This window comes from Pan paniscus, chromosome 1, assembly GCF_029289425.2.
Source record: "Pan paniscus chromosome 1, NHGRI_mPanPan1-v2.0_pri, whole genome shotgun sequence".
In the NCBI taxonomy this organism is placed as follows: Eukaryota; Metazoa; Chordata; class Mammalia; order Primates; family Hominidae; genus Pan; species Pan paniscus.
Window position 1 is genome coordinate 123,468,624 of NC_073249.2, and position 12,993 is coordinate 123,481,616.

At 34.0% G+C, this 12,993-nt stretch overlaps 1 protein-coding gene across 20 annotated transcripts in view; it reads right to left on the bottom strand.

Annotated features, from left to right (window-relative positions):
• Positions 1-12,993, bottom strand: part of RNPC3 (RNA binding region (RNP1, RRM) containing 3) — a 46,121-nt gene that overhangs the window by 18,362 nt on the left and 14,766 nt on the right. For 8 of the 20 annotated variants that reach the window (XR_008955767.2, XM_034932227.3, XM_034932222.3 and 5 more), the window contains 7 exons: positions 11,937-12,062; positions 9,965-10,116; positions 7,937-8,098; positions 6,698-6,792; positions 6,005-6,063; positions 1,966-2,098; positions 1,247-1,318 (listed from right to left, as the gene is read on the bottom strand). Coding sequence is in view for 19 of the 20 variants with exons in the window: in XM_034932227.3 (XP_034788118.1) it covers positions 1,259-1,318; positions 1,966-2,098; positions 6,005-6,063; positions 6,698-6,792; positions 7,937-8,098; positions 9,965-10,116; positions 11,937-12,062 (787 nt within the window). In the remaining variant the exon portion in view is untranslated. Of the gene's footprint in view, positions 1-957; positions 1,134-1,246; positions 1,319-1,965; positions 2,099-6,004; positions 6,064-6,697; positions 6,793-7,936; positions 8,099-9,964; positions 10,117-11,936; positions 12,063-12,993 lie in introns of those variants that run through there. The other 12 variants (XM_055115440.2, XM_055115426.2, XM_055115432.2 and 9 more) reach the window with 5 other exon arrangements.

Consider the following 12,993-nt stretch of genomic DNA (forward strand, 5'->3'; position numbering starts at 1 on the left):
ATTGTGACCAATTACTTCGTGTTCTTTTAGTTTACAGAGGAACAAAAATTTAAATAAAAAACAAAGGAATATATTTCTACTTATTTCTTGAAGAATGTAACAAACATTAACATTTAAAATGCTTAATTCTACCATATTTAATCATCAAATTAAGTATGCACTAAAATTACCTGTTTTAAAGACAAAAAATATTTAACTCCACAAACACATATTGTTGTGAAATGTGTTAATACTTTTATATACTCAGCACTGTAGATTTTTTTTTTTTTTGAGATGGAGTCTTGCTCTGTTGCCAGTGTGGAGTGCAGTGGCGTGATCTTGATCTCGGCTCACTGCAACCTCCACCTCGCAGGTTCAGGTGATTCTCCTGCCTCAGCCGCCCACGTAGCTGGGACTACAGGTATGCGCCACCACACCCAGCTAATTTTTGTATTTTTAGTAGACAGTCAGTTTCACCATGTTGGCCAGGATGGTCTTGATCTCTGGACCTTGTGATCCGCCCACCTCCACTTCCCAAATTGCTGAGATTACAGGGGTGAGCCACCGTGCTCAGCCAGAATTATTTTTAATGACAGTTTGACTTTTTTTTTTTAACTTTTATTTTAACATTTACTTTAGGTTAATTTTAAGAGTTAGAAAATGTATCTGTAAGTGTTTATCCCAGGAGTTTTCAAGCTGTGGTCTCTGGATAAGATGCCTCATCATTACCTGAAACCTCATTAATCTCGTAAATTTTCAGGTGCCAACAAGGGTGACCAACCTGTCTTGGCTTACCAGACACATTGCCCATTTCAGCACTAAATGTCCGGCATCCTGGAAATCCCCTCATTAAAAGGAAAACTGATATAAACAGTTTCCCTAGGTCCCCACATCAGACCTACCAAATCAACTCTTTCAGGGAAGGAAGGAACCTACGAATCTGTGTTTTATTAGGCTCTCCAAGTGATATGATACATATTAGGGTTTAAGAACCATTGCTTTACTATAGGCAGAAAAAGTTAAAAAAAGAGTTAACAGGCACACTCCCCTTATAAGATTCAGTCTCCAAACTTAATTTTCACATATAAATGGGTTTTAATCTGTAGTTATAGTTTTGACGTTTAATGGGACTTAACTGCACAGATAGGTATTTCCTTAAAAAAAAAAAAAAAGAGAGATACCTGAATTACTACCTTGTCAAACTTTTATTCTTAATTTTATCTCAATAATTAGTCTTGTCTTTTTATTATGTTTTATTCACACTTACCTTTATTAATTTTTAACACTTTCTTTTTCCTTCCTTAGGATCTTGTTTTGGTCTAGCAGATCGAGCAAACTGCTAATAATTTAAAATTAAGGTTTCCTTCATGAATATGCAAGTAATCTTTTCTAAATAATTCTCAAAAACTTTCTAGTGTATGGTGGGAGTATGGTTTTTTAATTTACCTTGAGTGCCTCCTGCCTCTCTCCATGACTTGAGAGGAAATTAATAATTAACTTTTCCTTTACAGTCATTATTTTTTATACCTGGGCCTTTGCTTCTTTACCTATCTTGCTGATTTCTAGTTTGCAAACTGCACTGACTACTAAAAGCAAGATGGTTAATCAATGATATACTCTAGTTATTAAAATTCTCACGTAGAAATATAAATTACAATAAAATGATAAAATGAATTAGTTCTTTTATGACTCCAAATGTACTTCTGGATACTCTAGTCTCTTAGCATGCCTATGTACTTTTGAGCTGCATAAGTGAAACATTTAAACTTGGCTGAAATTGAACAACCTCATGCTGCTGAAGCTCTTTTATTAAAAATCTAAATAACACTGTCATCTGACTCAGTAAGGTGGGTTTAATTGTAACGAATGAATATCTACTGCTAGAATGCCAACTGTGGAAATTTCTAAAGGGTAACATGAAAATTAATTTCAGTTATATCCTTCTAAAAATTATATAGTTTTGAAATAGATGGATTTAAAGGATACAACCACCATGGGTTTTCCAAAAAGCACATATCCATTAGCTTCCTTTAAGGCTTTTGCTGCTGCTTTTTCATTAGGAAGTCCAATGAAAGCTTGTCCTTTCATACGACCTTCTTTCATCAAACGTATATCAAACCTAGAAGGAAGAAACAGTTTTGATTCAAAGAATGTCAGTTTCAATGTGAATGAAAATGTGTTGAATAATCTAACATTTTGCTATTTCAAATAAAAGTGACTACACTATTTGATAGGCACGTCAATTATTCAGTTTTCTAAAAATATATTTCATGTTCTGCACTAAAATTGATTCTACAAGTAGGTAGTATTTGTTTAAGATATACTTTTAACTATTCTCAACTATCATAAAAGTATGTGATTTAAAAATTATACTATTAGCAACTAGAAAACCAAACTTCTTTTTTTTTTTTTTTTTGAGACAGAGTCTCACTCTGTCACCCAGGCTGGAGTGCAGTGGCATGATCTCGGCTCACTGCAAGCTCCACCTCCCAGGTTCACGCCATTCTCCTACCTCAGCTTCCCGAGTAGCTGGGGCTCCAGCTGTCCGCCACCACGCCTGGCTAATTTTTTGTATTTTTAGTAGAGATGGGGTTTCACCGTGTTAGTCAGGATGGTCTCGATCTCCTGACCTCGTGACCTCGTGATCTGCCCGCCTCGGCCTCCCAAAGTGCTGGGATTACACTTTGGGCCACCGCACTGGCTGCAAACTTCTTAAATTACTATTTATCTCAATTTTTTAAGTTCCTTACAATCTGGCACTATCTGCTCAAGTGATTAAAAAAACAACTACTACTACATAACCAAGAATGGAAAAATAGAAAGGATTAACAGCCAGTTATAAGCAATTATAGAATTCATTATATTATGATGATTATGATTATTATTATTTTTGAGACAGAGTCCTGCTTGATTGCCCAGGCTGGAGTGCAGTGGCGTGATCTTGGCTCAATGCAACCTCCACCTCCTGGGTTTAAGCGATTCTCCTGCCTCAGCCCCCCGGGTAGCTGGGATTACAGCCGTCTACCGCCATGCTTGGCTAATTTTTGTATTTTTAGTAGAGATGGGGTTTCACTATGTAGGCCAGGCTGGTCTTGAACTCCTGATCTCAAGTGATCCCACCCGCTTCGGCCTCCCAATGTGCTAGGATTACAGACATGAACCACCACACCTGGCCTAGAGATCATTATATTATTATAAGCAATTACAGAACTTCGGAGTAGAAAGGAACCTCAATGATTATCTAATTAAAACCATAATTTTACAGGTGATGTCTAGAGACAGTGAGTGACTCTTCAAAGCAGATAGCTAAGATCTAAAGTCAGAAACACAAACCAAATTTTTAAATTCCTAATATAGTGATCTACTATTCCATGTATCCATTTTTTGAAATTTTTGAGAGAAAATCATAGTCAAAAGCTACTTAGAAAAATCAGATTATAATTTGCAACTGAAATATTACCTAATATTTAGTCTATGAGACTACCAAAGTAATACATAAAAAACTATCAAAAAATGCAGTATTTTTTTTTTGCTTATAATCATGACTCAAAGATGGCAACAAAGAAAAAGACCTAGCATTTTGCATGGCCAGCAGAAAAAAAAATATTTTGGCATTCTGATAAGAAGAGGTATTTGCCCCTAATGGATATAAATAGAGAATTGTGAAACACAGTTCCATTTGTGTATACCTATCTAAAAAAATACATAGGCCAGATAAGATTTGTAAAGTATTGGTGTCACTTGAAGATTAAAACAAAATTTAGTTATAGTCACTTCTTTATTTTATCTGCACTCAAAAGCCTCTTACCTTTTCTACTTCTTCTTACTTTTAATTTATATGACAGGGAGTCTTTCATACTTTGGAATTAACAAATACGGTAATGTAAAGAATGAAATTCTAACTCCAAACATTAGCTGATATGGTTTGGCTCTGTGCCCCCAAATCTCATTTGAATTGTAACTCCTACAATTCCCATGTGTCATGGGAGGAACGCTGTGAAAGGTGATTGAATTATAGGGGTGGGTCTTTCCTGTGTTCTCATGATAGTACATGAGTCTCACAAGGTTTGATGGTTTTAAAATAATGGCAGTTTGCCTGCACGAGCTCTCTCTTTTTGCCTGCTGCCAGCCATATAAAATGTGACTTGCTCCTCCTTGCCTTCCGCCACGATTGTGAGGCTTCCCTGGCCTCGTGGAACTTTGAGTTTTCCATTAAACCTCTTTCCTTTGTAAATTGCCCAGTCTCAGGTATGTATTTATCAGCAGAGTGAAAACAGACTAATACAGTAAATTGGTACCAGTAAAGTGGGATACTGCTGAAAAGATACCCAAAAATGTGGAAGCAACTTTGCAACTGGGTAACAGGCAGACGTTGGAACAGTTTGGAGGGCTCAGAAGAAGACAGGAAAATGTGGGAAAGTTTGGAACTCGCTAGACTTGTTGAATGGCTTTGACCAAAATGCTGATAATGATATGGACAATGAAATACAGGCTGAGGTGGTCTCAGATGGAGATGTGGAACTTGTTGGGAACTGGAGCAAAGGCGACTCTTGTTATGTTTTAGCAAACTCTTTGTTTTGGCCAAGAGACTGGTGGCATTTTGCCCCTGACCTAGAGATTTATGGAATTTTGAACTAGAGAGAGATGATTTAGGGTATCTGTCGGAAGAAATCTCTAAGCAGCAAAGCATTCAAGAGGTGACTTGGGTGCTGTTAAAGACATTCAGTTTTAAAAGGAAACACAGCATAAAAGTTCGGAAAATTTGCAGTCTGACAATGCAACAGAAAAGAAAGAGAAGAAAGAGGAGAAATTCAAGCCAGCTGTAGAAATCTGCATAAGTAATGATGAGCCCAATGTTAATCCCCAAGAAAATGAGGAATATGTCTCCAGGGCATGTTAGAGGTCTCATGGCAGCCTCTCCCATCACCTGAGGACTAGGAAGAAAAAGTGATTTTGTGGGCCGGGCCCAGGGTCCCTGTGCTTTGTGCAGCCTAGGGACTTGGTGCTCTGTGTCCCAGCCACGGCAGCTGTGGCTGAAAAGGGCCAACAAAGAGCTTGGGTGGTGGCTTCAGAGGATGCAAACGTCAAGCCTTGGCAGCTCCCACATGGTGATAAGCCAGCAAGTGCACAGATGTCAAGAACTGGGGTTTGGGAGCCTCCACCTGGATTTCAGAGGATATATGGAAATGCCTGGATCCAGGCTTCCCTGGTGGAACTGTGAGTTTTCCATTTAACCTCTTTCCTTTGTAAATTGCCCATTCTCGGGTATGTCTATCAGCAGTGTGAAAACAGACTAACACATTAGCTTTTATAACATTTATAAATCACAACCCTCTCTTTTGCTTTCACAAAACTGGAAGCCTTGCTCAATGCAGTTCTTTTAAAAGATGACAATCTACTATCAGAGTAAGAATCTAAAAAGTTTTGACTCATTGCTTCATATTCCTGGATGATGCATTGAAAGAATGGTTTTCAAAGCATAGTCTTTGGATCAGAAGCTTCAGCATCATCCAGGAGCTTTTTAGAAACAAATTCATGAGTCCTACCCATGAAACCTAGAAAATCAGACTCTCTGCAGGTGGGCCCAGAAAACTGTTTTGCCAGGCTTTCCAGGTGATTCTTATGCAATGTTAAAGTCTGAGAACCATGTATTTAGAGGGAAGATTAAGGTCGGAATCTATCACCGACCTGTTTCTGTAAAGAGTTTTATTAGAACACAGCCATGAATATTCATTCAGGTTTCATGGCTGCCTTCACAATACAACTACAAAACTGAGTAATTCCAACAGACACTGTATGGTCTGCAATAAAATAAAAATATTAAATTTTTACTATCTGCCCATTTACAGAAAAAGTTTGCCAACTCCTATTCTAGACATCTAAAAGATTAATTGTGCAACAGAATAGACCAACTTTTTCATATAATTTTTATCTCTAAAAGGAAAATGATGGGATTAAAATAGTGGTAAATTTGTAATAGATAAAAACAAAATATAATTGAAGATTGTATTTTACTGTCACTTACATGATCCGCTGTGTTTCTGATGAAAAGTCAACATATCTTCCAAAAATATATTTAAGGTCCTAGAATTTCAATAAGAAAAAGACAAATAACAAAGCCAGGGGAAAAAAACTTAATAAATAAATAAATACATCAATGCATCAGTAGAAGAGGTCATACTGGACTAAGGTAGGCTTTAATCTAATATGACTGGTGGCCTTTCAAAAGGGGAAATTTGGACAGATACTCACAAAGGGAGTATGCTATGTACAAAGGCAGAAATTGTGGTGATGCTTCCACAAGCCAAGGAAGGTGAAAGTTCGCCAGCTTCTGCATACCAGCAGAAGCTATGGGAGAGGCACAGAACAGATCCTTCACTCAAAGCCCTCAGAATGAACCAATCCTGCCACACTTTTGACTTCAGTTTGCCTCTAGAACTGTGAGACAACACATCTCTGTTGTTTCAGCCACTTAGCCCTAGGAAATTAATACATACCACCAACTCTGTCTCAGTATTTACTGCCAGAGAACCCAAGCTATGAGAGTATTATTTTAATAAAAAATTAACCTGAAAATACTAAACAATAATTTGTCATGCCCTGAAGCACAGTAAGAAAACCACATTCTTAAAGGTAGTTTCAAACAGACTTTAACACATCAACTATAAAACCTTCAAATTACTTTCATTTACATGAAAAAAAATCAATTTATACCTACCTTTTCTTGAACATGTTTAGCTAAATTCTTTACATAAATTCTACAGTTTGGTTCACCCGGTTCATAACTTCTGAAAACTGAAAGTGTTTCCATTTCTTATTAAAAAACAAAAAACAAAGATATAAAATTAAAATATTTTAAGCAAGTTTTTAAAGATAATTACAATTTTGAAACCTAATTGTTAAATAGACAAAATAAGCTTTATGAAAATGTTAAAATTTTCACTTTAACATAAAATGAAAATTAGTTCATTTTCATATGAACTAATTAGTAACAATATTACATAAAATTAGTAACAAAATTAGTAACAATATTACAAATGGGTTTAAATATACTCACTGAAAATCTGAATTGATTATATAAAAAACTTTATATATATATAACTTTTGTTTTAAAAATTTCAGACTTCTAGAGTAACTACAATTTGTCCAATAAAATATCTACTATTAAAGGTCTGTTAAGATGAGTCATGTTATAGAAAAGAGCAAAGTATATATGTTAATTGATTTGGGTAGTTATTTTGCTTAAAGTGAATTTCCCAAACCATCAGCCACCTCCATATTTAAATGCAAGAATGAAGTAAACACAGTATCAGGCACCTCAGACAAACCATGGCCTAAGAACCCTTGTATAGCTCCTCTCATTTAATGTCAGTAATCTGTTCTAGAAAATCAGATAGATGTTTTGTGTAAAAATCCTAGCTAGAAGTCTATTTCCCATTACCGTAGGAAAAATTATGTGCTACACATCAATCTAAAGCCTCTAAATATTTTCTGACAATGTCCCAAAACAGTAAAAGTCTTTGAGAAGTAGAAAATTATCATGTTAGGATATAAAATCCTAAAATCATGTATTTCTAATCACCATTTTTTTTAAATCGCTTTGTATGTATCTCAGACACAGTATTTGTGACAGTTTATCAGCTGCATTTGGAAAATATAACTCCAGACTTGTGGGACACACTGACTTATTTTAAATGCCACATGAAAGTTTTAGGAATGAAAACAAAATTTTTTCCTAAATATAGACTGGAAACACTGTATGGAAAGGAACGTTCCCTCCACTATAAAGTATGAGTATTTAAAAAAAACAGAAGAAGTGATTACAAACATTAATAGGAGAGATGTTTTAAAGTATGTGCCTTAAATTAAGGTAAATGGCATGACAGATTTGTCTTGTTTCTATAGAGTCAAAGATATGTAAAATGGAATATGTGCTTAGTTTATTTCGTGACATTACCTTCTCTAGAAATTCTGCCCTTTTCCAATTCCCTTCTAGAAATACATTCTGAAGGCATTTCATCAGAGTCTTCTTTAATCTCCTCTGTGATGTCCAAATTAGGTTTGGGGAAGATTTTTCCAAATCCTATATTGGATGCATCAACTTCAGTAGCAGGTAAATCTAAGAGTTCAATATTAACATTAACCATTAAGAATCTCTCCTTTAAAAATAGTTTTTGGGTCCCCACCTCCTATTTTATATTCAATAATATATCTTCTGGCACTAAAATTCTTTGGTGTTTCTCAATATACTAAAAGAGGCATACACAAACATTTTCTATAAAGGTCCAAATAGTAAAAAAAAAAAATTGTGTTAAAGGGTGACTAGCCATGAGATAAGAAAAATTTATAAAAAGAAAAATGTTAAATAAACACACTAAAAAGGAGCTACCTGAAAAGGCACTACATTCTCATTCACCATCCAAGATAGGAATTAAAACTAGTCACAGTTTTTCACTCACTATGTTTGCAATACTTACTAGAATTCTATCCTATATTCACACAAGTGCTCAAAGATATATGTGCAAAGACATATTCCAGTATTTTCTGTAATAGTAAAAGAAGGGAAATAACCTCAACTTCTATGAAAAAGGCATGATAAAATATTGACAAAATTATATTAAGGGCTATTATACAGCCAAAAAATGTAAAGTATATGTTTATGCTTTGACATAGTAAGCTACCCCTAACTAGATTGTAAACTTCAAAAAAGAGACCATGGCAAACTTGTCCATGGAGGCCGCTAGATAACAAACTTTCAACAAGTCATTAATGAGTGAATGATAAATACCGTCAAAACATTATGTTCATTTAAAAAATAAGAGTGAAATGTGTTCATACATATACAGGATAAGGTCTGGAAGGATACATACATACACACACACAAACACACACACATGGATGTATATACACATACCAAATTGCTAACAGTATTTGCCTTTAGGTAGTAGGACACAGGAGAGTGAGGTTTGAGGTGTTAACTTTTTAACAATTTTACTTTGTTTTGGTTACATTTCTATCAACTTGTATTATTTCAGAAATTTCAAAATAAAGACTTAAAGAACAAAAGAACACCATTATATCATCAAGTTCATGGTTAAAACAAGTAAAAAAAATCTGTAATTTCAATACATTTGTTTTAAACTTAAGAATAGTATTCTTGTATGCAGCCATAAAAAATGATGAGTTCATATCCTTTGTAGGGACATGGATGAAATTGGAAACCATCATTCTCAGTAAACTATCGCAAGAACAAAAAACCAAACACCGCATATTCTCACTCATAGGTGGGAATTGAACAATGAGATCACATGGACACAGGAAGGGGAATATCATACTCTGGGGACTGTGGTGGGGAGGGGGGAGGGGGGAGGGATAGCATTGGGAGATATACCTAATGCTAGATGACGAGTTAGTGGGTGCAGCGCACCAGCATGGCACATGTATACATATGTAACTAACCTGCACAATGTGCACATGTACCCTAAAACTTAAAGTATAAAAAAAAAAAAAAAAAAAAAAGAATAGTATTCTTGGCAAACAATCTTCCATGTCTTTTGGATTAAAAAATATATATATATATTTTTACATTAAGTCTACAACTCACAAAATAGTCACATTGCTTGTTTTCTAACCAGTATTAATATAGTTACACTAATAAAACCATAGGCCACGGCATGAAACAAGAAATGAAAAAGTCAATAAAAGAAACTCCATTATATTTTTAGTGTAAACATCAGCAAAAACCACTAAATTTCATTCTAGAGGTCATTATTAGCAAAGGGTAACAGTGACAATCTCACCGTTTACCATCAATTTCTGTTATATAAAAAAGTTGAAAGCGGATATTATTCCATGATTTTGGGAAACACTAATTGCATATTTTAAATAAAGTTGACAAATACTAAAATACGAAACATTATATGTAAAACTTAATTCTAACACAATAAGTTGATTTCAGCATGTGAAATAACTAGAATATCCTTACCATGATTTTTTTCCTCACAATTTTGTTCCTTTTCTAAATCTTTCTTAAATGCAGCTGGCATGTCGGTAGATATATGGAATTCAATTCTTTTGTTACCTACAGGTTGTGGTTGGTCAAATACATCTGAAGGTAACAGCACTGGATGTAAACTGCTATTTAAAAACAATCATAGCATTAGTTTGTAATTGCAAATAAAATCCTGAGTAAAATATTATTTCAAGTTTACTTTAAATTTTAAAAGTTAACACTGACAAAGGACTCACTACACTTTTGATATTCAATAAAGTGAGTGACTTAGACTTATTAGTTTAATAAACTTTAATGCTCTAATATAGGTACTACTAAATTATTAGTTTACACATAAAAAGACTGAGGTTCAGCGATGTCAATAATTTGTATAAGGTCATTCTGTAAATGACAGAGAAGGGATTTGATGACTCTTGATTCTAAACCCCAGGATATTTATTAATATGCAAAACAGTGCATTCTATGTTTGATATTTTAAACATATCTATATAATACTAGACTTTGATGACTTAAAATTGTCAATAGTCACATTAAAACCATGAAAAGAAACAGATGAAATATTGATAATATAACGTATTAATATTTCTCATTATATCCAAAATATTTCAGCATATAATCAATATAAAAAGTTATCAAGATATTTTACATTATGTTTTCATACAATTTTAATGTGGCTCACATTAATTTCTACTGTTCAGTGTCACTATAAAGATTCAAAGGGAAAAAAAGGTAAAATACTCCAAATCAAACATGTATAAAACAAGTATCATTTTACTGGCAACTTCTGGACTATAACAAAATGTCCAAAACACAGTGGAAAGGTAAGGTATATCTACTAACATTCTTGGATAACTACGGTCTGACCCTTATCCCAAATCTGCAAATTCTTTAGGAAGTTTATTACAAGATAAAGTAGTGCAAAAGGAATTCTTAATTTTTAAAAATATCAGTGGCATTCCAATGGCTTCTTCAATAAATTCAAACTCCATCGCCTAACATTTAGGGGAGGTTTCACATCCTTCTAGCTTTCCCTTTCATCATTTCTATTCCTATTCAATAAATTTTCCTACCTCTGGAAACTTTCCTTTTATTCTTCCATTCACATAGGATACAGTTTCCCTGCTGAATTTTTGTCTCCCCTCCTTAAAGGGCCAGCTCAAATGTCTCCTCTCTCTTACAACCTTTTCAAATTTCTCAACTGGCTGTGACCTCTCTTTTCTCACAACCTTTTAGTTCTTAGTTTATATTTCCTATGTCATGTATTATAATTGCTAATGCAATAATCATCTGTGCATTTGGCTTACTATACTTAAGACTATTAACTCACTGTTTGAAAAGACAGCATTAAACTTTAAAAGCATGCTTCAAACTACACACAATATTTAGCAGAAAACCTTACCATACACTCAATAAATACTTAAAGGCACTCAGGTGGGTCCTGTGTGCCAAGTAAAGATATGTGAATTTTTATCTGCTGGGTACTTTTTAAGTAAAAAATGTTTGATATCAGGTGATGGAGTTAAGAGAAACTAAATAACTGTATATAAACACACTGATGTTTATATTAGTGACATTATTCACTAATATATTACACTAGTGACAGTAATGTCACTAACAAAACTGTAAATGCACGAGGAGAAAGATAAAAGAAATGATAAAAGGAAAGTAAATGAATTTTGTTTTCGACAATATCTTAAGTGCCTATAAGATATTCTGAGTCTGCAGACAGGAAGCTGGAAGCAAATACCTTAAGGCTTACGACAGAGAAGAGAGTAGTGGTCAACTGTGAGAGAATTATGAATATTTGTAAATTTGGCAACTAGGAAGCCAATGTAAACCAAGAACACTGACAGGAAACAAATGCCAGAATGAAGAATGATGTGAATTAAGCAAGTAAACAAAGTACATACAGAAAACCCTCATTTCTTAGTTCAAATAAAATTACCTGTGTGAGGGACACAAAGGTGTATTCAACATATCCTTTATTTTTCTCTTTTTTCTCACATGGCGCTGCTTTATTGTTTTAGGTCTTTTGGGCTGAAGATTTGCTAGTTCCATTAATTTGTTCATTCTACAATGAGGAGAGGGATGATAAAATTTCCTTTCTAGAAGCATAGCTATTTACCACTGTTTCTATTAACGTTAAATTTGTATTTTGGTGTATAATTTAAATTATAAAATGATTTACTTACATCAAATATATAGAACACCATCAATTAAGAGATAACCAATTTGATAAAAGCTCAAATACTAAATTGCCTTGCTTAGCTTTCATCTTACTTAGAAAAAATTACAAACAGACTTAATTACATGTTATCAATTTTTAAAATGTATGTTTCATCATAAGTGGTTGCCCAAATAAAATGGCTGGACTTCATGCCAAACAGCTGAACAAGATACAATAATAAAATCGATATAATATTAATGTTCTTAAATCATTTTTATTCATATTCTAATTATTAAACAGAGCCTGGACTGAAATATGTCATTTAAAAGCATTTTGTGCATAACTGTTGCAAATCGTTATATAAATAAGGTAACTTAAATTACCTGAGAACCGTTTTCAAATACTGTACTATGCTCTGAAGTAGTTTCAGGAAGTGACAACACCTGTACATAGCTTTTCTCTATTAAGAGTATGAATATTTAATATTAAAGATAGATCTTGTCTAGGCATTTCTGTATCATCTACAGAGCAGGAACTTGGAAACCGCTAGTCCCAGCTCTACTTCTCAGGGTTGTATTTGTAAAATACACACACAACAAAATACAAAAGAGAGGAAGGAGGGTATTGTTCAAATAAACTTTAAACCTTTTTTCCCTGAGGAAAAATGAAAACATATGCTGTAATTTAAACCCTTTTAAAAAACCATGGTTTACCAAAAACTTTATGAAAAAATTTAGTTATTCAAAGTATATGTCTATATTTATAAATTGCTGACCCGAAGTACACCAAGCCTCTACAAGAGTGCTAGGCATATATTCAGTAATTACTGGCTGAA